The following is a 27753-nucleotide window of genomic DNA, read 5'->3' as shown; positions in this document are numbered from 1 at the left end:
CTTTGTTCACTATTTTCCGTTTCTTTTTCTTTCACGTGTGTTTTCCTCGTTGGCGTCTGTGTAAGAGCGGGTAGGGGGTTTGGGTATTGTTGTTTCGGGAATTGGAGGTCAAGAAGCCAAAATGTGGCAATCTAAAAATCTGCTCCGTTGGGTAGAAGGCAAAGGAAGCACGATGTGCTCGGGTCATTTGAGTTCAATGCAGTTAAATATCCGCTATGGACGACAGGGGCATTTTTTTCCTGAATGTCACTTAGCAGAATTGAGTTGGCAATTTCGCCAAGTAGGCTTGACTCTTTCCTCGTTAAGTTTCTTCGGGTGCATTAAATTTGCTGATCCATACGGATTCGCGCGCTGTTCATTGGCGCCATTATAATGGTTCTTCTAACAACGGTTGTTTTCATCATTGTCGATGTTCATTGTGGTTGGAGAGACAAAGCCTGAAACAGGAGTCAGCAAATAAAGCGTTTCGTCTTCGTTAGGGAAATAGAAAAGAAATTGCGTTCCTTAATTTGTACTTTTTATTTTTTGTATTTTTTAACTGATTAGGATTTAAACGTATATTATTACCCAACCCTGTACATGTCTGCCTACGTTTGTATGTATCCGCCCACTCTGCATTGCCATATTCAGAGTTGGGTAATAATATACGCTGTATCAATCTATCATATATATATATAACTACTTCATTTATTCACATAAATTTAATAAACGAAAGTATAGATTTATGCGTAAACTTTAAGTATTTACTTCAAAAGTGCTCAATACGTAGGTAGAGCTAGTTAGTAATTTATAAAATATATATGGCGATTAAGCTTAATCGCCATATATATATATATATATATATATATATATATATATATATATATATATATATATATATATGGCGATAAGCGTAATCGCCATATATATTTTATAAATTACTATATATATACTAGCAGGAAGACCCGACGTTGGCCGCGATTGAATGAGGATCAACGAATGTTTCACTCTTCCATATTTTACTGTTATCGAAATTGATGAAATCAACCATTTTTTAATCAAATCGATTTTGAATTAGTCCACAATACAGTGTAGTTTACATTGCACTGTAGAGAACCTATTGTTGATTTTATCAAATTATTTAATAGCGTGAATTGAATATGTCACGTGGAATCGGCATGACATATACAGTAAGTTTAGGCGTATGTGAAGATAGACAGATGTGTGTGAGTTTGGTGTAGCGGTTGGCGATGGCGGCGTAAAGAGATCACACACGTTGGGTCCGCGTTGAATCATCTTTGCCTTTCTGACCTATTGACCAAAAAACAACCCGTTTTTACTGTATTTTAATAAATCGTAATTGTCACTGTCCTTTTGTTTAAGATTGACATCCTATCCCGGTCAATATATGGAACGTATTTACATCATTGTTCCGTAGTTTATTCTTTTAGGAAATCTGGCGTTCTCTGGGATCATTAGATTAAAAAAAACTCGGCACTACTCGGCCATAATTTAACATAGAGATTGTAATATCACTGACATCTAATTTCAAAGCATTTTTTTTTTTTACAAAAGGATTACCACATATCTATGCCCGGAAGTCGCTCGAGGATAATGGCTAATGGGTGTATTGCAGTCATTTGGGACAATAGCGTAGTAATCGTTTGTGGTGGAAATTTCGTATGATTAGATTACTTACGAGGACTGTTAAATAGGAACTTGTTTACGTTAGACTTGAAGACGATGTTATTGTAGTCAGCTGAAAAGCAGATTAGGGGAACAGTTTCACAGGTGGGTAGTTCTAAGAAAGAAACTTTGTTTATGGAATCCTCGTTTAGGTTTAGGCACCGATAGAAAGTGGGCGAAATTTTTGATAGCGATTTTGGTTTGACAAGTGTTTTCTTGTGAAAGATTGCCGAGAAGGGAACCATAGAATGGAGCTCAATCAAACCCTTGCTATGAAAATAGCGATAGAGCATAGACAGGCTCGCAACGTCTCTTTTCTGAGAAAGAGGTTGCAGAGAATAGAAAAGAGCATCAAGAGCATACTAGATTACGAATCTGTTTTGAACTCTGTCAAGATAGAATAGAGTGCTCCGAGCAGCTGCTTCCTAGATGTGGCAACAGTACTCTCAGCGGATTTAATGTACGTGCTCCATTTCACATCAGGAGTGAAGGTCAGACCAAGAAGCTTGTCTAAACATGGAGCACCCTTAAGGCGAGCGCCGTACATTTCAATAGGAACCAGATATGGGTCAGAGCCTTGATGATGGAAATAGAGGAGCTTGGTTTTAGATGCATTAAAATGAACCAGTCACCTTTATAAATTCTCATAGAGGTCCAATCCTTACTGTATAAAGAGAACGATAACAATATTTTCTTATAAATATTACTAGCTACATACACTAGTGTTTTATGATAATTTTCTCTCTCTCTCTGTCTCTCTCTCTCTCTGTCTCTCTCTCTGTCTCTCTCTCTCTCTCGTGTGTGTGTAATCAATATGATCTTATCTCTGTTTAGTCTTGTATATAACCTTAAACTATATCCGCCGGCTTTGGGCCGTGTGGAGCCACCCTTTATCATTGCTCCCAAGTCGACTCTGACCCGGAGTGGTTGTACCTGTTAGGGTCCCAACAATGAGTTAAATAGAAACCAAATTGAATATATATATATATTATTAAAGAAATTTTCTTCAAAATCACTGGATTCGGCATTAAATCACCTGAAAAGGGTTGATATGCCGTAAAAAAAACAACTGTTTATACTTTTTATTGCACTATCCAAGGTTCTCTTTATACATATACTCTGCATGCATTGTCCCCGTACTTGTACACTACCTCTTTCCATTTACTGCTACTCGTCTCCTTCAATATTTTTTTTTATCCAAATGAGACAAAGAATAATAATTCGAAACCCATGCAAATAAAAACAAAAAAAACGGTGGAAGTAAGAAAAAGATAGAGAAGAGAGTATAAAACCGATAAGAAAAGAGAAAGAGTTTGATCGATAGTAAAATAAATACAATGGAAGTGGAAATTGAAATTGAAAGGGAGAGAGAGAGAACGAACCCAGAAATGAAACTAGACAGAAGTTCAAAGTCAAGAAGGAAAATATTAATGGGAGTGGGCAAATCTAAAATAAAATAAAATAAAAAATAATCCTTTTGAAAAGACTTAAGAAAACATGACAAAAGCTTCAATTCGAAAATATAAAAACTATAATTAAATAAATAAATTTACTAAATCGAAAATTTAGAAAAAGAAACCAACAATAAAAAAAAAATCCTGAGTTCCTTTTAAACCAACGTAACGCTGTTTTTAAGTGTTTTTCTACGACAGTTTTTACTGCAGTGAAGCGTATCCAGGGGGAGGGCGGCTGTATAGGTAAATGGAACGGCAGCACTTTATTTTGCGATGGGGAGGGGGTACATCAAACGGAACGGCAATTTTCTGATCTTGTTGTTAATTTATGCGGCAACTGTTGTGCATTAATCTGTTGCATTCTTGTGCAGAAAAAAAAATGCTTTAACTGCACAATAAGTGGGGAGGAGGAGAGTTAAATATGGGGCCAGGTGGAGGGGAGAATGCAATTATAAGGAGGAATGGAAGAGAAATAAGCATAAAATGAAAGGGCGGTATAGAAATATGATAAGTGAGAGGTAAGGCAAGAAATAAAGGAAGAGGGTAAGTAAATAAAGGTCGGGGAGGGGATCCACATTATGGGAGCAAACAGGGGAGTAAATATAAGAATGGTACAAGACAAACACGGGATAAAGAAGTAGAACAAATATGAGAGAAGGGGAGTCAGTAAGAAGCGGAGGAAAGGGGTTCTGGAAACAATGTATGGGGAGTGAAATGAGTGAAATATGGGACCAAATGAGAAGAGATGAGGCAAGAATACGAGAGGGAAAGAAAGAGGGGGGAGTAAACATGAAATGAGAGGGGAGGAAATAAATATGAAAAGAGAGAGAGAGAGGCTGAAAAGAAAACATAAGAAGTGGAAGGGAGGGATATAAGAGGAAAAGGGAAGGAAAAGAAGTGAGATAGATTGGAGGAAGGGAGGAGTAAAGAAAGCTGAGTATGATTAGAGGAGAGAGAGAGAGGGGGAGTAAATATACAGGCAATAAAAAGGGGAATAAGGCGCGAGTGCTGCAAAAGGGAAAGAAAGGGGGGGGAGTGAGTCTGAAATGAGAGGCGGTATAAAAAAAGCAAGAAAGAATGGCAGTAAGAAATAAAGGAAGGGGGGGATGAATAAGAAGGGAAGGTCGTAAAAATGTAAATTGTAAAAAGAGGTGAATATGAAAGAAGCAAGGGAAGAACGATCGGACTAACAATTTGTAAATAAAAGAATGGTGTTGGTGGTAGTAGTAGTAATAATAATAATAATAATAATAATAATAATAATAATAATAATAATAATAATAATAATAAAGGTATAATGCGGGTCATGTGAGGGGATCTTCCTTCCACGTGTTGATGGAAGACCATGGAAAGCTCATGATAAGCATTTACTTTTGTTGACAAGCCATTGCAGATGCTGAACCACCTTAACTTGCGGATAAGGGGGGGGGGCATTTTTAAAACTATTATTATTGTTATTATTTCTATGCCACTGCGCATTCCATGTCTTTGCAGTTCAAGGTCCTTTCACATTCTTTGATTTCTTTTATTTCGAATCTGAAAAGACAGAATTCTTTGCTTCATCATTTTGCTTGTTCTTGTTCTATAAAGAATTTACCACGAGTTGCTATACCATCGTTTTTATACGCACCCCTCCTCCAATTCTCCCTCTCTCTCTCTCTCTCTCTCTCTCTCTCTCTCTCTCTCTCTCTCTCTCTGTCGTTTTCCGCCTGTCTCGTCTCTCTCTGTCGTTTTCTGTCCGTCTCTCTCTCTCTCTGTCGTTTTCTGCCCGTCTCTCTCTCTGTCGTTTTCTGCCCGTCTCTCTCTCTCTGTCGTTTTCTGCCCGTCTCTCTCTCTCTCTGTCGTTTTCTGCCCGTCTCTCTCTCTCTCTGTCGTTTTCTGCCCGTCTCTCTCTCTCTCTCTCTGTCGTTTTCTGCCCGTCTCTCTCTCTGTCGTTTTCTGTCCGTCTCTCTCTCTCTGTCGTTTTCTGCCCGTCTCTCTCTCTCTCTCTCTCTCTCTCTCTGTCGTTTTCTGCCCGTCTCTCTCTCTCTCTGTGTCGTTTTCTGCCCGTCTCTCTGTGTCGTTTTCTGCCCGTCTCTCTGTGTCGTTTTCTGCCCGTCTCTCTCTGTCGTTTTCTGCCCGTCTCTCTCTGTCGTTTTCTGCCCGTCTCTCTCTCTCTCTCTCTGTCGTTTTCTGCCCGTCTCTCTCTCTCTCTGTCGTTTTCTGCCCGTCTCTCTCTGTCGTTTTCTGCCCGTCTCTCTCTCTCTCTCTGTCGTTTTTTGCCCGTCTCTCTCTCTCTCTCTGTCGTTTTCTGCCTGTCTCTCTCTCTGTCGTTTTCTGCCCGTCTCTCTCTGTCGTTTTCTGCCCGTCTCTCTCTCTGTCGTTTTCTGCCCGTCTCTCTCTGTCGTTTTTTGCCCGTCTCTCTCTCTGTCGTTTTCTGCCCGTCTCTCTCTCTGTCGTTTTCTGCCCGTCTCTCTCTGTCGTTTTCTGCCCGTCTCTCTCTGTCGTTTTCTGCCCGTCTCTCTCTGTCGTTTTCTGCCCGTCTCTCTCTGTCGTTTTCTGCCCGTCTCTCTCTCTGTCGTTTTCTGCCCGTCTCTCTCTGTCGTTTTCTGCCCGTCTCTCTCTCTGTCGTTTTCTGCCCGTCTCTATCTCTGTCGTTTTCTGCCCGTCTCTATCTCTGTCGTTTTCTGCCCGTCTCTCTCTGTCGTTTTCTGCCCGTCTCTCTCTGTCGTTTTCTGCCTGTCTCTCTCTCTGTCGTTTTCTGCCCGTCTCTCTCTCTGTCGTTTTCTTCCCATCTCTCTCTCTGTCGTTTTTTGCCCGTCTCTCTCTCTGTCGTTTTCTGCCTGTCTCTCTCTCTGTCGTTTTCTGCCCGTCTCTCTCTCTGTCGTTTTTTGCCCGTCTCTCTCTCTCTCTGTCGTTTTCTGCCTGTCTCTCTCTCTGTCGTTTTCTGCCTGTCTCTCTCTCTGTCGTTTTCTGCCCGTCTCTCTCTGTCGTTTTCTGCCCGTCTCTCTCTCTGTCGTTTTCTGCCCGTCTCTCTCTGTCGTTTTCTGCCCGTCTCTCTCTCTCTGTCGTTTTCTGCCCGTCTCTCTCTCTGTCGTTTTTTGCCCGTCTCTCTCTGTCGTTTTCTGCCCGTCTCTCTCTGTCGTTTTCTGCCCGTCTCTCTCTCTGTCGTTTTCTGCCCGTCTCTCTCTCTGTCGTTTTCTGCCCGTCTCTCTCTGTCGTTTTCTGCCCGTCTCTCTCTGTCGTTTTCTGCCCGTCTCTCTCTCTGTCGTTTTCTGCCCGTCTCTCTCTCTGTCGTTTTCTGCCCGTCTCTCTCTCTGTCGTTTTCTGCCCGTCTCTCTCTCTGTCGTTTTCTGCCCGTCTCCCTCTCTCTCTGTCGTTTTCTGCCCGTCTCCCTCTCTCTCTGTCGTTTTCTGCCCGTCTCTCTCTCTGTCGTTTTCTTCCCGTCTCTCTCTCTGTCGTTTTCTGCCCGTCTCTCTCTCTCTCTCTGTCGTTTTCTGCCCGTCTCTCTCTCTCTGTCGTTTTCTGCCCGTCTCTCTCTCTGTCGTTTTCTGCCCGTCTCTCTCTCTGTCGTTTTCTGCCCGTCTCTATCTCTGTCGTTTTCTGTCCGTCTCTCTCTGTCGTTTTCTGCCTGTTTCTCTCTCTGTCGTTTTCTGCCCGTCTCCCTCTCTCTCTGTCGTTTTCTGCCCGTCTCTCTCTCTGTCGTTTTCTGCCCGTCTCTCTCTCTGTCGTTTTCTGCCCGTCTCTCTCTCTGTCGTTTTCTGCCCGTCTCTCTCTCTGTCGTTTTCTGCCCGTCTCTCTCTCTCTGTCGTTTTCTGCCCGTCTCTCTCTCTGTCGTTTTCTGCCCGTCTCTCTCTCTCTCTGTCGTTTTCTGCCCGTCTCTCTCTCTCTCTCTGTCGTTTTCTGCCCGTCTCTCTCTCTGTCGTTTTCTGTCCGTCTCTCTCTCTCTGTCGTTTTCTGTCCGTCTCTCTCTCTCTCTGTCGATTTCTGCCCGTCTCTCTCTCTCTCTGTCGATTTCTGCCCGTCTCTCTCTCTGTCGTTTTCTGCCCGTCTCTCTCTGTCTGTCGTTTTCTGCCCGTCTCTCTCTCTGTCGTTTTCTGCCCGTCTCTCTCTCTGTCTTTTTCTGCCCGTCTCTCTCTCTGTCGTTTTCTGCCCGTCTCTCTCTCTGGTTTTCTGCCCGTCTCTCTCTGGGGTTCCATTTATTTATTTATTTTGCCCGTCTCTCTCTGGTTTTTCTTTTTTGCCTGTCTCTATCTACTTCTCGACAGTCTCTCTTACTCACTCTAGGTTTAATTTTCGGTCTCGCTCTTTCTAAGTATAGAATTTTCGGTCTCGTCCTCACTAATATATATATATATATATATATATATATATATATATATATATACACTAGCAGTTCCGCACGGCTTTGCCCGGGCCCTATGTATTGTTCATAAGGTTATGTGCATATTAAAAAGTGTGAATATGTAAAGTACTGCCTTTCTGTATAATTGTCTTCCTTAACTACTATAGTGAAAAGACAAAAATCAAAACGTTCACGGTTTTTTTTTGGCGGGGCGGGGGGGGGGGCTCTGCCGTCAATGACTGGACGATGAAAACATGTTTTTCTGCAAGGCTAAAAATTAAAACATGACCCAATAGCTACTACGTGATGCATCCGTAATGCTGCCGGTCGACCTTCAACTGGCAAATTTCATTTTTTTTTAATTTTCACACTTTTGCACAGATTTTTCCGGCATAAAACCCAAATATAAAGTTTTGTATGGATTCAAATACTTTATAAATGAAGTTTCATGTCTGTAGACCAAAAAACTCTAGGAGGAGTTTGGTAGGCAAAATTTGTGAAACAAAAATATGTACGTATACATAAATATATATGGAAACAATTTTGTGTTTACTATAAACTTTTTACGCAAATATCATGCAAGTATAAATCATATAGAATATCTGCATGAATATAATTACACGTAATAGTTAACTAAAGATGATTATCCCATTAGAAAACCGAAGCAACTAATAGGGAATTAATTGAAATGAATATTTAAAAGAATATGCAAATTAGCTAGATCTTTTGCTAGTGAATGCAATTCCATAACCCATATATAAGAAAAGTGTATTTTCTCTTTAAATATATAGAGAAGAGGAGTTTTGATATGAATATCAATACACACAAAAGAAAAACGAATTTATAGGAGTATGGATGGATATATATATAGTTTTCCGTCGCTATATATACACAAGTATATTGCTCTCGCTCTCTCTTTCTCTCTCTCTCTCTCTCTACATATATGTAGTTCTCTCAACCGTCACCCTCAATGTATAGTTTTCTCTCCCTCGAAATAGTTGCTGCCTGCCTCTTTCTCTTTAGCTAGATAGTTTGTTTCTCTTTCCCCCTTATATATAAATCCCCGAAACAGTGTTTCATGGTAAACAACTGATGATCCCTTGAAAAATAAAAAAAATTGGTATTATAGTAAATTCGAGAGAGTTCATGCAGTGATTGCAGGTGATTAAATGACTTACTGACTAGATGGTTTTCTTTAACGAATGATAAAAAGTAATTTTTTGTATAGTTTCAAATGTTAAAAACTTCAAAGACTATATATATATATATGTGTGTGTGTGTAATGGTTTATGTCTTTATCCTCATCAGACAAATTTTATGGGATGCAACATGGAACACTGATGTAGATCATAAGTTGCAGTATTCCTTTGGAAGAAACATCCATTTAAGGAACTTTTTCTTGTTTTAACTTGTTGACAATATGAAGCGATACACAACGACATTCTTATTCATCAGCATCGCTTAAACGGAAACGGAAATAAAGGAAAAGATCATATTTGTATATACCCATCTCTTACTATTCTCATTTGGCTCTTCCAATCTCCTCTTTTCTCTTTTTATTCCTGCGCGCACGTGTGTGTGTATATATATATATATATATATATATATATATATATATATACACACACACATATGTAATGCGTGTCTCTACCCGTGTCTATCCCTCTGTTTCTATCTTTCTCTTACTGTTTGAATGGGAAAAATTAAATTAATCGCTCTTAAAGAATTTTTCAAATCAACCATAAAAATAAAACTAAAGTTGCGTAGATAAATTTTATATTATTGATTTTCCAGGTTTGTATTATTGTTAAGAGAGCTTTTCTGAAACGAAGATAAAAAAAACAAAAAACGAAAATGTTGAACAATTGAAAGCGAAGAGGCTTTCAAGAAGGAGGTGGAGGAGCGAGTGTTTTTGTTTTCAATGGAAATGTACAGGGGTTGAGGAGAAGGTTGCGACAGCAATAGAGAGAGTGGGTAAAGAGAGAGAGAGAGAGAAGATGACAGATCAAGCTATTTGGATAGAGAAAGTAATAGTGAAAGGAGGGGGCTGAGGGAAGGTCTTAAAAAATGAAAAAAAAAACAAACTAATTTGATATACAGACAAGGAAGCATAAGGAACAGAATAATACAGATTACATGACGAACCCGTGACCTGTTAGGTCACAACAAATACCATTGTTTATTCTACTTTTATTGCATAAAAAATTTGATAAACTTTGTCATATCTGTTAAGACATTCCTCTTATGTATAGAGAGAGAGGGTGTGGAGAGAAAGGGAGCACTCAGCCCCACCCCCGCCATCATCTCTAGAAACTCTTCATACGAAATGAATCAGCTGTATATCTGTCTTTCTAATTACGGATGATCATGGTATTGTCTTACAGGCTATCTGATACTTATTAACTTTTATCCTCAAATGGCCTGTAAGCCTTCATAAGTAGTGATCACCCGTAATAAAAAAAAAATCTATCGTTTTCGGTGTATTAGCATTTTTTCCACGGACAAATTTTATTATAACGGTGAAGTGAAAAACTATTCTTTGGTAAAATGTATCGCGCGTCAAATACCTAAGTTAAGGAGAGAAGAAAGGAGGCCTCCAAAAAAACAACTTATCTATCTGTTTTGCTAGTAACAGGTAAGATCGAGTTTCTGTTTTTTTGGGTTTTTTTTCTTTCTCTCTCGAATACGTCATTACTTCTCAGCTTTGGATTTTTATACTCGCCTACCCACCCCTAAAATCAACAGAGATTAGACCATTCCAATAATGATCCGGTTCCTGTTAATTTAGCGATGGGAGTTTAGTTCTGTGCAGTTCTAGGAAGTCCATCTTCCCAGGCTTTACCGTCTCTTTTTCAGAAGGGGTAAGTTTATTGCTAATCGCCAGAGGCGCCCTCACCGGGGTATGTCGACGGGGCTATCCAGGCACTTTTTGCAGATCAGATTGCCCCCTCCTTTGGGGCGCTTACTTCTGAATTCCACTTTCCAACCCTGGTGTTCTCCTTCTAGACTAGCTGCTTCTAATCCGTGGCTCTTGATTGTAGGTTTCGCGGTCACTGTTTATCAAACGTGGATACGCTAGCTAGCAGGATGATATAGTCGATTGTGTATTCATGAATTTGGAGGAGACTTTCTTTTTTTTCTTTTTTTTTTTTGTTTGCTTAATTGCGAGGTAAGATAAATACGGCGAATTGGTTTTTAAGAAGAAAAAAAAGGTAAAGATTGAGAAAGAAACAAAACAAAATATTCCTTGGAGACATAAGTTAGTAAATAGGTCGTGTATCAAAGAGGCTGGGGAAAAAATCATAAGTAAGAAAAAAAAAGGGGGAATTTAATATAAACCTAGAAAAAATCGCGCCAAGTGAAGCGGTATGAGTGATTGAAAAAAAAAAGAGGGAAATTAAAGGATAGTTTTTTTTATCAAGTTTAATTGGTGCAGCGTTGAATCAATCAAAAGCTTTGGGTTGAAAATGGAAACAAAAGCAAAGAACCTTCTCTTGTCTTTCAGTTCTCTATTCGAAATAACATAAATAAAATGAAAGCACTTTAAAAACTTGTCGGAGTATACGGAACCATATATCTACTATTAGTGACCTTGCAAGGCCACAGGGGAGATAACCAAGCAAAAAAAAAAAAAAAAACGCAAAATTCATCCAAAAGCAGCAAAACTAAATATGTCATGCCAGGACACTATATATACAAATGTAGACAATTTTTTTTATCGGTTTGAAAAATATAACAATTACCAATTGTCATAAAATTTAAACCATAGAATGGTATTATACTCTACAAAAAGCCTGAAATCTTCATGTAGTTTCCTCCCATAAAAATCAAAGATATAAGCATTTCAATATAAAATTTGGCTACGAGTGTATTTATATTCGTATCAAACCCCCCTTTTTTTCTATTTATTAAAAAAGAAAAAAAAGTTATATATGGTTCGCGGAATTGCATTCACTAGCAAAAGATCTAGATAATTTGCATATTCGTTTAAACATTCATTTTAATTAACTCTTTATTAGCTTTTCGATTTTCTTATTTGATGATCATCTTTAGTTTACTATTAAGTTTAATTATATTTGTGCAGATATTCTATATGATTTATACTTGCGTAATATTTGCGTAAAAAGCTTATAGTAAACACAAAACTCTTTTATATATATTTATGTATGCATATATATTTTTGTTTAAAAAAAAACTTTTCCTACCCAACTCCTACAGTTTAAGTCTACAGGCGTGAAACTTCATATATAAGGTATTCGAACTCATGCAAAACTTTATATTTGGGTTTTAGCCCGGGGAAATCGGTGTGTAAAAATTATTTTAAAAAAATGAAATTTGCCAGTCGAAGGCCGAACGATGGCATTACGATTATGTATGCATAACGTAGTAGATATTGATTCATGCCTTAGTTTTTCGCCTTGTAACAAACATGTCTTCATAGCTCAGTCATTTACGAAAAAAATATTTTAAGCTAAAACGTTTTGGTTTCGATTATCTGTGGTGGCGCACGTTTTATTTATTTCTTAACATTTTAAATCGCGACTATATATTGAATCCAATATAATGTAATAATAAATATGAAATCTACATTAATCAATATATTAGATTTTAAGCGTATTCGCGACCGGGCAATGCCGGGCACCCTGTTAGTATATATATATATATATATATATATATATATATATATATATAGGCAATTTTTCAAGTTCTAAATCTCAACGACTGTTGATCAGAATTTAGCAATTGTAGGCTTGTTGGAAAAGCTAATGACCTGAATATTGCAGTGTGCTATGTAACATTTGCCCTTGATGTCGACAATTAACAGGATCAACCATCATCCAGATTATTTTTGGCACATTTTATAGCCATAGAATATTCCAATCGTAGTCAATTGTTTTTGTTGTTGTTTGTTTTAGTTTTGCATATGAATTACAAAATATATTTCCCCCAAAACATGATGAAGAGGAGACGAAAACTTGCTACTATGGTTTTAAATGATCTGAAATAAAAGCAAAGAGAGACTGGATTCCAAATATTTCTCATATGTTATATCGCCCCTCTTTGGTTTTCATACATAAAGTAAATTTAACAGTTTATGAGGATTATTTGATACTGAAAATGTTTATTATCGTACCACATTTCCAAAAGAGGAGAAATATAACAGATGAGAAATATTTGGAATCAAGTCTCCTTTTGCTGCTGTTTCAGATCATTTGAAACCATAGAAGACAGTTATAGTCTTCCCTCCATAAAGGCCAGAGGTTTTCGATATATATATATATATATATATATATATATATATATATATATATTATTGCAGTCATGACAGGAAGACTCATTTTGACGTTCATGATAAACAAATAATGGGGGAAACTAGCTGACCAGTTTCGCTCTCACTCTTTATAACATGGGTCGAGAGATTTCTTTTTTTTATTAATAAGATCGAGTGAAATGGGAGACGATATGTTAAAAAAATAGCTAGATTGTGCATTAGAAAAAAAAAATCCGGGATATACTATATGTTTAAAATACCGATACGTATAATATCACCTAGAGACTTATCACGTTCAAACATTCCCTCTGCTTACAGAGAGAAGGCTTCTCCAATCGACCGTGATTAGACTCCAAGAGTTTCAGGTAGTAGGTCGAATGAGCATGACTCAGAACAGTGAATGAGTCAGTGCTTATGTTCGTGGTACATTCCAGGTTTTTAAGCAAATGTTCATCTATAAAAGTCCCGGATGTATCAATAAGAACATATGTAGGTAAGTTTCATCCCTGGGTACTAGGTACGTGTTGTTGGACTCTATCAACTTTTAACGACCTCCGACCTATATAGTCAGCACTGCAACTGCATTTACATTTATAAATTACATTATTATTTTGGTGGGAGTAAGATGTCTTTGTGACAGGATATCATGAACTGTGTTGTAAAGAATAAAACACGTACATTTTATTTAAAAACATCGATATATATTTAATTAATATTTAGTTTAAATATGTTCGATGTATTTTATTGATATTTATTTAAACATATAATCGATATATATATATATATGTATATATATATATGTATATATAATTAACATTTACACATAATATGGATATATATATATATATATATATATATATATATATATATGATTAATATCTGTTTAAATATATCGATATGTATAATTAATATTTATTTAAATATATGGATACATTTAATTAATATTTATGTAAATATATCGATATAATTAATATTAAGCCAAAACCACAACCAATAATGACCCCCCCCCATTCTTTAAACTTGGATTCCATGAACAAGCCTCCTTCCTATGGAACTCAGATCCACTGGTCTGCTTTCCAACTGACTACAATATAGTCGGCTTCAAGTCCAACGTAAACTATTTCTTATTGAACCGTTCTTTTAAATAATCTAATCATACCAAATTTCCACTAACGATTATTACGTCATTATTCCAATGATTACTGTAGACACATTATTCCTTATCCTTGATTGACTTTTGGGACTTGAAAAATGGTGACCTCTTTGTAAAAAAAGATCTAAATGCTGGTGAAACCATATTATTGGAACTCCTCAGCATTTTCCCCGAGTTATTATCGGCTCTGTACAATCTTATGATCTGATCACTTCATTATGAAATAAAACATCGAATTTCCTATTTACGAATGTAAATCTCGAACACAAATCCTATGATAATGTAACGCCTTTTGATCAAAATGAAATATACTTAACCAAGTGCTCTGAGAGTGACGCACTTCAATAATACAGGAACCACAATTTTATAAATTATAACCAAACACACAAGGTAATATATATATATATATATATATATATATATATATATATATATAGCTACAAAGACAGGACTAATACCACTAAAACGAGCGGCATGGTGTGCTACATTGTTAAAGCAAGTTTCATCATTTGCAATCAATAAACGCGGGTGTCAAATGGACGCATTTTTCGAAATATCTTTGATTTTTTTTAGAACCAACAAGTTGGAAAATAAAACTTGGAAATATTTATGGAACGTTATTTCAAAGAACGTCTTTTGGAATCTGGATTCTATTAGGCACCACGTACAAACTAATATATATATATATATATATATATATATATACATACATATATATATATATATATATATATATATATATATATATATATATATATGACAGAATCATACTTTTTCCGTCTTCCCCCTTTTATGTATGAAATACGGCGAATTTAGACTCAACAGAATTGTCCTCTTTTCAATTATCTGCATTGTGTAAAACAAGGAATTCAATATAGCGAATCCCTCCTCTCCGATTCCAACCATTATCCATGGTGGCATTCTCACAAAGGAGAATGTTTGCCATATTGGACATGCCTTCACTGACGGCTTTTTATTTCATTAGGTTTTATTTTCTGTCCCTTTTTTTTTCTTTGACTTTGAAATTGCCACAATGTTAGATCGTTGCCGATTCTACAATGTCTGAGATTTTATAAATGTTAAAAATGGTTGATCTGCCAAGACTAATCAACGTTTCTTGTATTCGGCAAGCAGAAGAAAGCAGGAGCGGGTGAGGGATTTGTGCGATGCGTGTGCGTAAGATGTGGACAAGGAACGAAATTAGACAGTTGCCGTAAGAAAAAGGGGTATATATTAAGGGTGGATAACGAGAGTAAAAATAAATGTTTGATAGAAAAGAATGCGATAATTGAATTACGTTTGTAAATGGAATCTATTGGAAAAAATGAGAACACGCTTTATGGCGATTTATTTCTAAATTTGAGTTTACGTTTTCTGTAATGATATAATGTGGTAGCTATAACTAACACACACACACACACACACACACACAAATCTATATATATATCTATAAATTTGGGTGTTTTTGTGCATTGATATTCATATGAAAAACCATTTTTTCTATTTATTTTAAAAGAAAATATAACTTTGTTATATGTGTCGTGAAATTGCATTCATCTGTAAAAGAACTAGTTAATTTGCATATTCTTTCAAACATTCATTTTAATTAATTCCCTATTAGTTTTTTTTTCGGTTTTCTTATGTGATGGTCATATTTAGTTTACTATATATTTAATTCATGCAGATATTCTACATGATTTATACTTGCGTAATTTTTATGTAAAGTGGTTATAGTAAACACAAAACTCTTTCTATATATATTTATGTATGTGTATATATTTGTTTTAAAAAAATTACCTACTAAACTCCTCCATCACTTTTTGGGCTACAGACATTAAACTTGATATATAGGGTATTCAAACCCATGCGAAACTTTCTTTTGGTTTTAGCCGGAGAAAATCTGTGCAAAAAGTGTGAAAAATTTGCCAGTTGAAGGTCGAACCACCACATTGCGAATATGCATGCGTAACGTAATAGCTATTGGTTCATGTTTTAATTTAAGCCTTATAGCAAACGTGCTTTCATAGCCCATGCATTAAGGTCAAAAGAAAAAGTAAATCGTAAGTTAATCGTTTTGGTTTCGATTTTCATTGGTGGCATAAGAATTATTTATTTTTTAATTTTTTTTTACTTTTTAAATCATTACTATTAAATCTGTATTAATGAAAATATCATATTTAAGCGTATTTGACCACCGGACAATGCCTGGCGGCCTACAGGTATTTCTCTCTCTCTCTCTCTCTCTCTCTCTCTCTCTCTCTCTCTCTCTCTCTACACACACATATATATATATATATATATATATATATATATATATATATATAATGCATGCCTTTGTTCAGTCATATATGCAGGATTATCCGAAAATAACTTCCTATTCTAAAATAACTATAATATATTTTTGCAGTATAATTTCTACAATTAATGAATATGAGAAGAAAGTACATTACATTGGACTTTTATTAAAAATTCAATATAAGCACCACCATTCGTCACCAGCTTTTCAAGTCTCTCTCTCTATCTCTCTCCCCCTCTCTCTCTCTCTCTCTCTCTTTCTCTCTGTTGCCCCTATATCTCTGTGGGTTGCTCTCTCTCTCTCTCTCTCTCTCTCTCGCTGTCTTTCTCTCTGTCTTTCTCTCTCTCTGTCTTTCTCTCTCTCTCTGTCTTTCTCTCTCTCTCTCTCTCTGTCTTTCTCTCTCTCTCTCTCTCTGTCTTTCTCTCTCTCTCTCTGTCTTTCTCTCTCTCTCTGTCTCTCTCTCTCTGTCTTTCTCTCTCTCTCTCTCTGTCTTTCTCTCTCTCTCTCTGTCTTTCTCTCTCTCTCTCTGTCTTTCTCTCTCTCTCTGTCTTTCTCTCTCTCTGTGTCTTTCTCTCTCTCTCTGTCTTTCTCTCTCTCTCTCTGTCTTTCTCTCTCTCTCTCTCTCTCTGTCTTTCTCTATATATATATATCTTTCTCTCTCTCTCTGTTGCGCCTATTTCTCTCTCTCTCTCTGTCTTTCTCTCTCTCTCTATCTCTCTCTCTCTCTCTCTATTGTCCCTATTTCTCTCTCTGTTATCCTCTTCTTTGTCAGTTACCTCCTCCGTCTCTGTTATTCCCTCCGTTTTTCTATCCTCTCATTCTCCTTCTCTCTTACTCTTATTCTTCTCTCCTTCTTTTTCCCTCCACTTTCGTTATCATTTCTTTTGCTTTTTCCTCTTTTCTTTTTCTTTTCACCCCCCCCTTCATCTTCTCGCTCCCTATTTCTCTCTCTCGCTTTCTCTCTTTTCTCTTCCCGCCCAATCTTTTTCACACTGTACTTTTTTACTGTTCTCGCTTTCTCTGTCGTTGTTATCTCGTATTTTCTCCCTCCATCCCATTCTAATTTCTATCCATTATATCGCTTTTATTTCTAAAATTAAATAACGACTATAAATAGAATCAGAACAACGTTCTCATAATGAGAAGAAAAAAAGAGCAGAAAATACACTGACATTGAATTCCGTAAACTCCTTACATCCTCTTGTCCTCTTCTCCCCGAATGCCTGTCAAATTCGGTTTTAATGTCAACCTCATTTCAGAAAAGTAACACAAGGTTATTTCGTTCTTTTGTTGTCGTTATTCCGTGTTTATTTCTTTGTTATAAAACCTTATTCCTTCTTGAATCGCGCTTCCCATCACCTTGCCCCAAACACATAGGCGAACAAAGCTCCACGGTCCCCCCTCGCCCCAATCCGTACCCTCTCATCCCGTACTTATTTGTTTTCATTTACAGAGGAACAGCTTCCTTTTGTAGATCCGGATTGTGAATTAATTTTACATCAAGTAAGATTCTCCCCTCATGCCATCCACAATAGGGTGTTGTGTAGATTGGGGTGATCTATTTTTTTTGTCTTGAATTAAGTTTTTCGTACAACACTGTCACGGTTTACCGATTACAAAGAAGTGTTTTGTCCTCGTCAGTAAAAACTTAACGGGGTTGTGATCATCCTTAAGTGCTCTCAGATAAACACTATCAGAATGCATTGTTGATACATCGAACATTGGCACCTGTGATTTCTTTTAGCAGTACACGTATTAAGACACACACACACACACATACATATATATATATATATATATATATGTGGGTATCAAAAGGCTTCCTACAGTCTTTTGTAGCAAGAGTAGCGCAATACTCAACCACACCTTTCCTGCGTCGACATTGTTGAATACCAGTTGCAAGTGGAGGTTTAGGACGACTGGAAACAATGCCGAGATAGGCGCGAAACACATACAGCCCCTAAAATTCCCAAATGGTCAACTATCTGATACGAGCCAGGCTCAACGTTGCTTAACTTCGGTGATCTGATGAAAACCGGTGTGTCAACGTGATTATGCCGTGTATATATATATATATATATATATATATATATATATATACACACACAAGGGTTAAAGAAGTATTGAAAAATTCTTTAAATGTGCACCTCCCAAAGTGTGTGAAAATACAGATACTGTGAAATTTTTAAATTTAATAATAGAATTATAACCAGGACAGCCATATATTTGCCTCTCTCTCTCTCTCTGTCTCTCTCTCTCTCTCTCTCTATATATATATATATATATATATATATATATATTCAACGTCCAGAAACTTAACTAACACTATAATCAGTTCCAACAATAGAAAAATCAGAAAAATAAGGAACAACAATGAACTAGCATAAAACGAAAATATACTAAATAGAAAATGTAATTACAGAATACCTGAAAATTGTCCGTTGGATGGGAAATGTCTAACCTCGGAAATAGTGTATGAATGCGAGATAAAAACCGACAACACTAAGAAGATATATCTGGGAGCCACGGGAACAGTGTTTAAGGATAGATACAGAAATCACGTAGTATCATTTAAAAAGGAACCTGGCACAGAAATTAATAGAGATGGCGAAAACGACAGCAGGGGGTACAAAAATAAGCATTAAAATAAAAACAAGAAGAAAAATACCACTGTATTAGGTGATTGGATTAGGAAACTTTACAGAAATAATGACAATTTTGAATTAAAATGGTCAGTAGTGGAGAGGGGGAGGAAGTACAGCCCTGGGAAATCAAAAGGGTGCAATCTATGTTTATTGGAAGCCTTCTACATTGGGATTTCCAAAGAAGAAATTTGGAATAAAAGACTTGATGCCATACAGGGATGCCTTCACAGAAATAGATTTCTGCTATCACGCCTTAAATGTAACTTAGGCATAACCTTTTTTACAAAATAAGGATGATCGGATGCTAGGATTAAATTTTAATGTACAGTTAAATAGCTAGAATTGTTACAATATAAATGAAGAATCCAAATCTAACATGCGAATATAGTTTCCTTTCTTATTAACCGTGTAAGAAATATAAATTAAGTATATAGCTCAGCTAAGAATGGGATTTTTTCTCCATAACGGTGAGCATTCTTGTATTCAGTCGTAGCAGTATTGACGGTGAAATAAGTAACACCCTCTTCAAATCAATAAAACAACTTAGCAATTAAACTAGTTATTATTTAAAATTAAATTAGCCATTTAGGGACTGTAAATTTATTTAAATATTAATTCAATGGATTTTGTCATCTCACACCCTAAGTTGGTAGAATCCTTGCTGACTTACTTATTCACCTACTTCACTCCCTGTTCTAAATGTTTTTTACCCATAAATGCAGGAGTAGACATCTTCCCATCGGAGTGAAACACACTTGTAGCCATGGGTTGTTTTGCTGTCAGAATAATAATTAGAGGATATATAATATTTTATTTATTTAGATACCCAAAAATACAACGCATGAATTATGACATGAGAAGCATAAGTGATTAATAACAGATGCGGGTTAATCCCATTGGTAATAAACCAATTCTTTAGGATTAAAAACTTAATTTATATACTTAATTTGTTAAATAAGGCACCATAGCACGTTCTGGACCTATCTGATTAAATTAATTATTAAACCATAGACGCCTTCTAGTAATCAATGCACCGAAAACATCAAACGGTCTGTATCACCTCCCTTTAACCGTTATAGGAAATAAAAATCGACCCAGTTTCAAACAGAATTAACCAGCAGTACTTAATAATATAATTGGATTATCTCCCTTCATAATTATCCTAAGTAACGATATAAAAAAAAATTCAAGTAGAATAACAATGAATTTTAAAACATTAAATAATAATAAATAGATTAGAACACTTCACCCGAAATGTTCTACAAGGATTTATATATATTTAATACGCCCATTTTATTTATTATCATATTCAATTAAATTTAAATCTAAAATTGTCTTAAATCCAAGTACCAATATAACGATAATCTATAAACAGTACTTGCCACTAATACGAAACTAAAACTAACCGTAACGTTTTACAAGGTTGTTACGGCCCTAATATAAATATAGAAACAAAAATTTTTAAAAATTATTTTTATAAAAAATAAATTATTGGGAAATAAAGGAATAGGAGGATCTAATTAAGGAACCCAACGAAAGGGATATATAAAGTTTTTTAAATGGCTTAGGGTTCTCTGTAGAAACTTCTCATGACTATTCTTAAATAAGGATACGAAAATTAAGCGATATATTAATATTTAAATGGGCTTTTTCCGTAACCTCAGCGCAGGTAAATGTTTCTTGCATGCTTTCCTCGTTAGGGATTTCTCCCTTCTTTCTTTTTCTTCAAAAAGTGCTCCATTGCCAAAATTGTGTTTATTCATAAAGTCTGAAGAAATGTTTGTTTTTGAAAATCTTCAAACGATATAATGCTTGAAATTGTCGGACTGAGCATGGAAACAATTGTAATAAAATGAAATACTTTTTTTTGCCATCAACACCTTGTTTTGAAGTCTTGATTTTGCTTACACACACACACACACATATATATATATATATATATATATATTGATGTATTAAGGGAAACACAATAAGGGAGATGCTGTATATGTATCTGTATATAACATATTAGTGATATGATACTAGACGTATATACTCAGCGTTGCCAGGTTGAAACATTGGAAGGCAGTGAGTTTAGTCACATACTATTTAAGATACACCACGTAGTCAGCTTCGCACTGACTGTTAAAACGATAAACCACCATATTGTATTGGGTGGTTAGCATACCATCTTTTTGAAAAGAGGAAAGTATTTCTCATCCTAAACACCGTTCGAACCTTAATTGCAAAATAGCAACGACTGCAGAAATTTTATATAACTCTTTGTTTCTGACACCAATCCACGGGAGCTTCACATATATGGGACATTTTTAGGGCCCACAGATGTCCCAGCTTGAAATGCCAGAATTTTATCCCTTACACATTTTACAACTGTGTGTAAAGCATAACCATTGGCCAAAATGATCTCAGTTCGGCTTTCAAGTTCTGCATCTCCAAATGACCAACATCAGGGCGTGTGCAGGCACATAAGTTGGCTATCGGTGAACATTTAGTGCAGTATCAGATCCGCACTGCAGGGTACTTAGTCTTTTGACGATGTTTTTCAACGATGTTGCCCTTAGTTGCCGACGGCCATTTTGAAAAGTGCCGGCCGAAAGACATCTTAATAATTTTTTCTATCCCACCCTTTATTTACCTTCATTTTGTCTAATTTTTTTTAATTGATTAGAGCTAAGGAGAAAAAGATAATCATTTTAGAAGCATATTTTAGTTTTTTGTTGTCAATTTTTCTTCTATAATAATGTATGGTTAAACTATAAGGAAAACTATTAATATAAATGAATATAATTTTATGTGCAACTTTTCAGTATTTACGTCAACAGTACTCAATACATAGGTAGAACTAGGTAGTAAGTTATAACAATATATATGGCAATTTGTGCTGCACAAAATATTCAATTAAGCCTGACGAATTCTCACGAGGATGAAACGCAGAATATTCTGTGGAGCTTTAATTGTCATATTTTCTTAACTTACTATATATATAAATATATGTTAGTTACTCGTCATAGGAAAGTAAATTTAATTCTCCGAACAAGTTTTTGCATCATTTCTATTATCTCTAATGGAGATTAAATGCAATATATAATTATATAAAGCAATGCATGTATAATACTTATTGTAATTTCCGTAAAAATTAATTACATTATTAGCATGCTAGAAAATGTCTAAATGATAATGCTTATACATTCAGGAAATCTTGTTTAACTATAGAAAAAAAATGTTTTTTTTTGTTCTCTTGGTATTACTTGATTCCAGGACAAGAATTAATCTAGTCTGGTGGATTATCCAGCTTCATATTCTTACTAAAGGTAATATCACTTTGAGAAGGTGCACAATTCCTCTTAAGTGGGACTCAGCCATATCGGGAAAATCTTATTTGGACTGCAAATATTATGATTTTTTTAAATATTTAGTCAGGGTTTACTTGTAGAGAAAAGTATTCTCATGAAAGTTTGCCCTGACACGCTCCTGTAGAGTCACTAGAAACTCGAGGACAGCGTCTAGTAGGCATTAAAAATACACGGTAAAACATTCAGTCACTTCTTTCATATGTTGTCGATTAATCTTGCTTTTGTGACTTGTTTATTTTAAATCAGAATCGGGGGTAATAAACAAAAGAAAAAACAAAACAAGGAATATCATAAGCAGTTATACTATTTAGCCTATAATTGATGGCAAGATACAAGTTGGGGGAGTAATATATGGCGAGTAGAAATAATTATAAATTTTATCAGTCTTTATTTTACAGTTAACTGACCTTGCAAACTCATTTTTCTAATTATGTAATAAGAAAACAATATATAATAATTATGTTACACAATGCCACGTCAAATCAACATGATACCTTAAATTTCAAGCATGACTATAGATAGACTAGGTGACTTGTTTATAAAAATAAACATGTTCCTAACAGTTTTCGCTTTATGCCCGCTCTAGACTTGGTATTTATTGTACCATACTGATGTTATTTGACCTTCTGTTTATACACACACACACACACACACACGCGTATGAAATTAATATACTTAAAAAATAATATGTAAAGCCGTGTGCATTGCGTGTCTGAATAATATATATACACACAGATAGAGAGATTATGTGCGTGCGCGTGTATTTTTATCTGTGTTTCTGTATCCTTCTCAGTGCACGTACAAAGTGTGTCTCCCACCCCTTCTCCACATTGTTACCGTTTTCTGTTCTGTTCTGTTCTGTTCCTGGAAATGACATGTCTTGGAGTAGACATTCCCTTAAGAATCAAAGTGATTGAGAAGATGTCAGTTTGCAGAAAAAAAAATTAACAAAAACAAAACAGCCGAAGTTTGAAAGCCTTTTTTTTTTTCTTGCTAATGTAAAACTGGAAAACAAACAAACCGATGAAGATTGACAACAACAACAACGACGACGACGTTGTCCCGAAGACAACTTCAACTTCGTCATACGAAATCGTCAACACCCCAAGGGTTGTATCCATCGCTGGCAACCTTGATAACAATCTAGAAAATTCATATTATTCCAGAGAATTTAACAAGTTTTGTTTTTAACCATTTTATCGCTACAAATTTTGCCATTTAAAAAGTGAAAATCCTTTTGCTATTTTTCTTATGTAATTATCGGTTACGGAAATGACATTAACGTTATTACACAATTATGCTGCAACTGTCTCCGATATAATAATATATACATATCTCCTCTTAGCTTTATTATATGCATGAGTTATTTATATTAAAAGATATTCAATTTATCTACCTTGAATCGTACTGAATAACAAGAGATTGAACTCTTCTATTTTGGACATATAAATAGAAAGACTCCCTTCATGAATACGCGAGACTTTTAAAGACAAGCATATCCTCTTTTTAGCGTTGAATTACAAACTAGTTAAAAGTGGTTCGTCTACCTCGATATTTTATTTTTTTCAAACCGATGTCTAAATTTTGTCTGATCTCGTTTATGGTCACAGTTTAAACGAAACTCCCAGGCAGGTGTTTCTCTCAGCAAAGCTGTTTTTACTGGTCGTAGATATCGTTCTATATTTAGTTCACAGATGATATCAAACCAACTCTTATGTAATCTGCAACATTCAAAATTGTTTACCATAGCAATTCATGCTTTTTTTTCTTTTGTGTTCAAGGAACTTTGCCGACGACTCTTTCGCCAGTTATCACGTCTATTATTTTTACATCCCCTTTTCTATCATCATATATTTTAAAAAATGTTGCTACATTAAAGCTGCCCAAATATTGGTTGTATTTAGATTTATGCAGAGCAGGAGTTAAAAGTGAGGCGTAAGCTCTTGGTGAAAATTAAGATAACTCCGATTTGTTTTAAATTTTAATAGGGCATTAAAGATCAATTATTGACTACAAACTTTAATTGCTTTGGAGTACTTGTGTTAGGGAGAGGGTTCCAACCAAAAAAGCTTTCACATCTATACTTCATGAATTAACACCGGAGACACGGAGACTTGCGTGTCGAGTCGAGGCAATAAATTAAAAATAAATAACGAAAAGGGAAAAGTCAATGGACTTCAATCAAACATGTATTGATAACGTACACACACGTATGTGTATGTGTGTATATATGCATGTTATATGTATTTGTGATGTGTATATGTGTGTCATATATCTGTGTATATGTATGTATTATTATATATGTGCCTGGCAACGCCAAAAGATACGCTGGTCAGCGATCATTATTATTATTATTATTATTATTATTATTATTATCGTTATTAATATTTGTAAAAACAGAATGCCAGAAAAAATGCTTTCATAGTGATTCACAGATAAAATTATTCATGTTAAAATGTTTCAATAAAAAAGAGTGTTAGTTTTCATAACTATCACAAACAATAATTTTAAAATAGGCCTGACCTCTGGAATCTGCAGTCTGACGTAGATGTCACTTAAGATGATGTGGATCTTATGAGAGAGCTTAAGGCATGAATCAGTTAGTCAGGAGTCAGAAAGTAAGCAGACGCGGTCGGTAGTCAGAGGCAGAAAGACGATCGTTGACGACAAATGGCTCCAAATAGGGGAAAATGTCGATAGTAAGAATCTAAGACAAGCGTTACAGCTTTCCAATGGGGGAAACATACGAAATAAAGCTGCTGTAAATACCACTAAGACTTCGTGTTGTGCGAATCTTTATTTGCAGTTTTTCCGAGGATCTGGCAAATCAAGGTCAAAGAAGGGTGTATTAGCCTGGTGTTGAGGCCTCAAATAATTGTCATTCGTTCTTTGTGTTGTAAACGGGTTTGTATAAAATCTTTCTCTTTATGAGCTTTAGTTAAATGCACATGCGAAGTCTAGATTAGACGATCACAACGCTAGACGGTTACAGACGAACACACGAATGTATATATAGATATATCATTCAAACACACTAGTGTTTAAATATATGATTAAGTGTTAGTTTTACTCATTTAGAACTGCTTCAAAATTTCACTGCTAACTCATTTTGCGACCAAATTTTAAAAAAATTGTCCTGTTCATAGGTCACCTTCTCAGCTATATTTTGAGAAAAAAATTCAATTTTCGTTCAGTAAAAGCAAAAGTTATAAACTCACTGCGTTCACAATCTGCAAGGAACGAATAGACGGTTTTTTAATGGGTTGTTGGTTACCATAGCAACCAAATCTGTTACGCTACCTAAAGTCGACTGAGAACGACGGAGATAACGTAACTGGATATAAAGGAACTGTTGCTAATAACGTCTCGATCCGTCGCTCAGCTGTACTGTCGTTAATAATTTACATGTAACGAGTGAAACAGAAAATTTTATTTCAAATCAAAGCCTGGAAAAGTCATGGATTACATAGAAAAATACGAGCATTAAAAGTAATATGGTTAGGATATAAACAGGGAAAAGTAAAAAGACCTGTTTTTTATACTGAAAGAGACAAGATATTCTAGCAAAAATATAATAAATTTATAACTTCAAATATTGCAGTATTATAAAGAATTGAATTTTTTCAAACATTCTTAATGCTGCAATATTCTAAGTTATAAATTTATTTTATTTTTACTAGAATATTTTGTCTGCTCTTTTCCAGTATTAACAACTAGTCCTTTTACGTTTCCATGTTTTAAATCTTAGCTGTATTACTTTTCATTCTCGCATTTTACTAATATATATATATATATATATATATATATATATATATATATATATATATATATATATATATATATAATTACTATAATATTTTTTATTTACCTACAGACATTAGTATTTCTTTCTTTCAGGAATCATCAGTGCATGGTATCCCGATTACCGCCGGTTGGAAGATTCAAACCCGGCCACGAAGTCATCTATGACTCGATTAGCAAAGAACAAACCCACACAGCCAACTTTAACCGCGAAAAATATCGTGAAAATAAAACATTTTTATTTTTAAATGTCGAGACGTCCGTCCATTGTGATCTCATGATTATATATATATATATATATATATATATATATATATATATATATATATATGCATACACTACCATCGCTACATAACGTGTACATCAATGGGGGGCATAAGTAACTCGGACCATACGGATTACCACACACACCCAACAGTATGTCATATATATATATATATATATATATATATATGGGTGTGTGAATGAATATATGTAGTGTATATATATGTATGTCTTGTATGTATGTATTATGTATATATTCATGTATGTAAATATATATATGTTAACCCTGTGTTAGTCACCTGGATGCTCGAAACATGGTTAGTTCCATGTGGTGTTTATTCACCCCAATACCAAAATGTTTATAGCGTTAATATTTTGTAAAAGTATAGTTATTCTGCTGGTTCGGGATATATTTGAAACAATATAATATATTTTAACCATTTGAATTACTTTTATCAAAACATTAATTCCATATAAAATATTACAGAGTAGCCCAATCATACATAGTATGCACTTCTATCCACAACTTTTTGATTCCCATGCGAAAAATGGAAAAATATATAAATCATGAAATCATAGCTACGTTAGTCAGTTGAAATAACTGAAGATGAAAGCGTCGTTTACCTCCAAAGAAAAATGAGGTACAACTGCGCCATACCAACTGTTATACTCTTACTGGGTCAAGAAAGTTCTGGTAAGGAGGAAAAGAAATAAGTTGCCAAATAGGAATTATGAACATTAAGCAAAATTGGGGTGACAAAACACCCCATGAGACTAACGCAGGGTTAAGCTATCGCTGCTTGGAGGCGTTATTTCGGGTGACACTAGAAACAACACTATAGTGTCTCTGTCAACCTTGAGTAACACGGCGGCCTCCCTTATTCACACATTCCCTACCTCCCACTGAGATCTATTTTCCTCAGGGAATTCAACTTTTTTTGAATTAATCTTTTTTCATTACTCGGGTCTACATTACTTCTCGACTCAACTCCATACTTAAATTCGATAACGACTATTGCCATAAATTACATCTGATAGTGAGATCCAAATGTGAAAGCTTTAAGAAATGTGAAATCAAGACTTGGATCAAACTTGGTAGTAGTACTAACACGTGGTAGTAGTTCTCCTTAGGATCCAATCCGTGGATCACATTAAATTTACTGTTTGTAAACTATTTTTAAAATGTATTCGTGCGAAACAAATTTAAAGAATTATAACTGTTTACTGAAATATCTTAATTCCGTACAAAACGACCTGAATAGAGTTGATATGACGTAAAATAAAATGGCCACACTAACGATTCTTCAATCATTTCGACTACTTTCACATTGTGTTGGTCTATAATTCGTTTGACATCCTTTTTAAAGATTGAAAAATATTATTTTCCTAAAAGCACTCTAAGATCTCCAGTTATCTCCTGTTTCTGTGACCACAATTGGTCTGGATACTATCCTGGTTCCCTTTTTCAGTCCCATCCCAAACATCTTTTTTTTTCTTTGTCTGAAGAATAAGCCTCAGTCGGTGCC

The 27753-nt window shown here is 35.4% G+C and overlaps 2 protein-coding genes across 4 annotated transcripts in view; one reads left to right on the top strand and one right to left on the bottom strand.

The window, feature by feature from the left end:
* The window catches only part of LOC145293293 (neuroglian-like), a 1600306-nt gene that overhangs the window by 259107 nt on the left and 1313446 nt on the right, over positions 1-27753 (top strand). The gene's annotated exons all lie outside the window — the stretch shown is intronic.
* LOC145302705 (uncharacterized) lies at positions 247-7012 on the bottom strand (the record flags this gene model as incomplete). The annotated part of the gene is made up of 3 exons (XM_080144673.1): positions 247-381; positions 5326-5421; positions 6950-7012. Coding segments are annotated over 3 exons (294 nt in total), but the record flags the coding sequence as incomplete, so codon positions are not given.

This window comes from Euprymna scolopes, chromosome 2, assembly GCF_053919585.1.
Source record: "Euprymna scolopes isolate OS-2025 chromosome 2, ASM5391958v1, whole genome shotgun sequence".
In the NCBI taxonomy this organism is placed as follows: domain Eukaryota; kingdom Metazoa; phylum Mollusca; class Cephalopoda; order Sepiida; family Sepiolidae; genus Euprymna; species Euprymna scolopes.
Note: the sequence above shows the minus strand (reverse complement) of the source record. Positions and strands in the feature narration are given on the sequence as shown.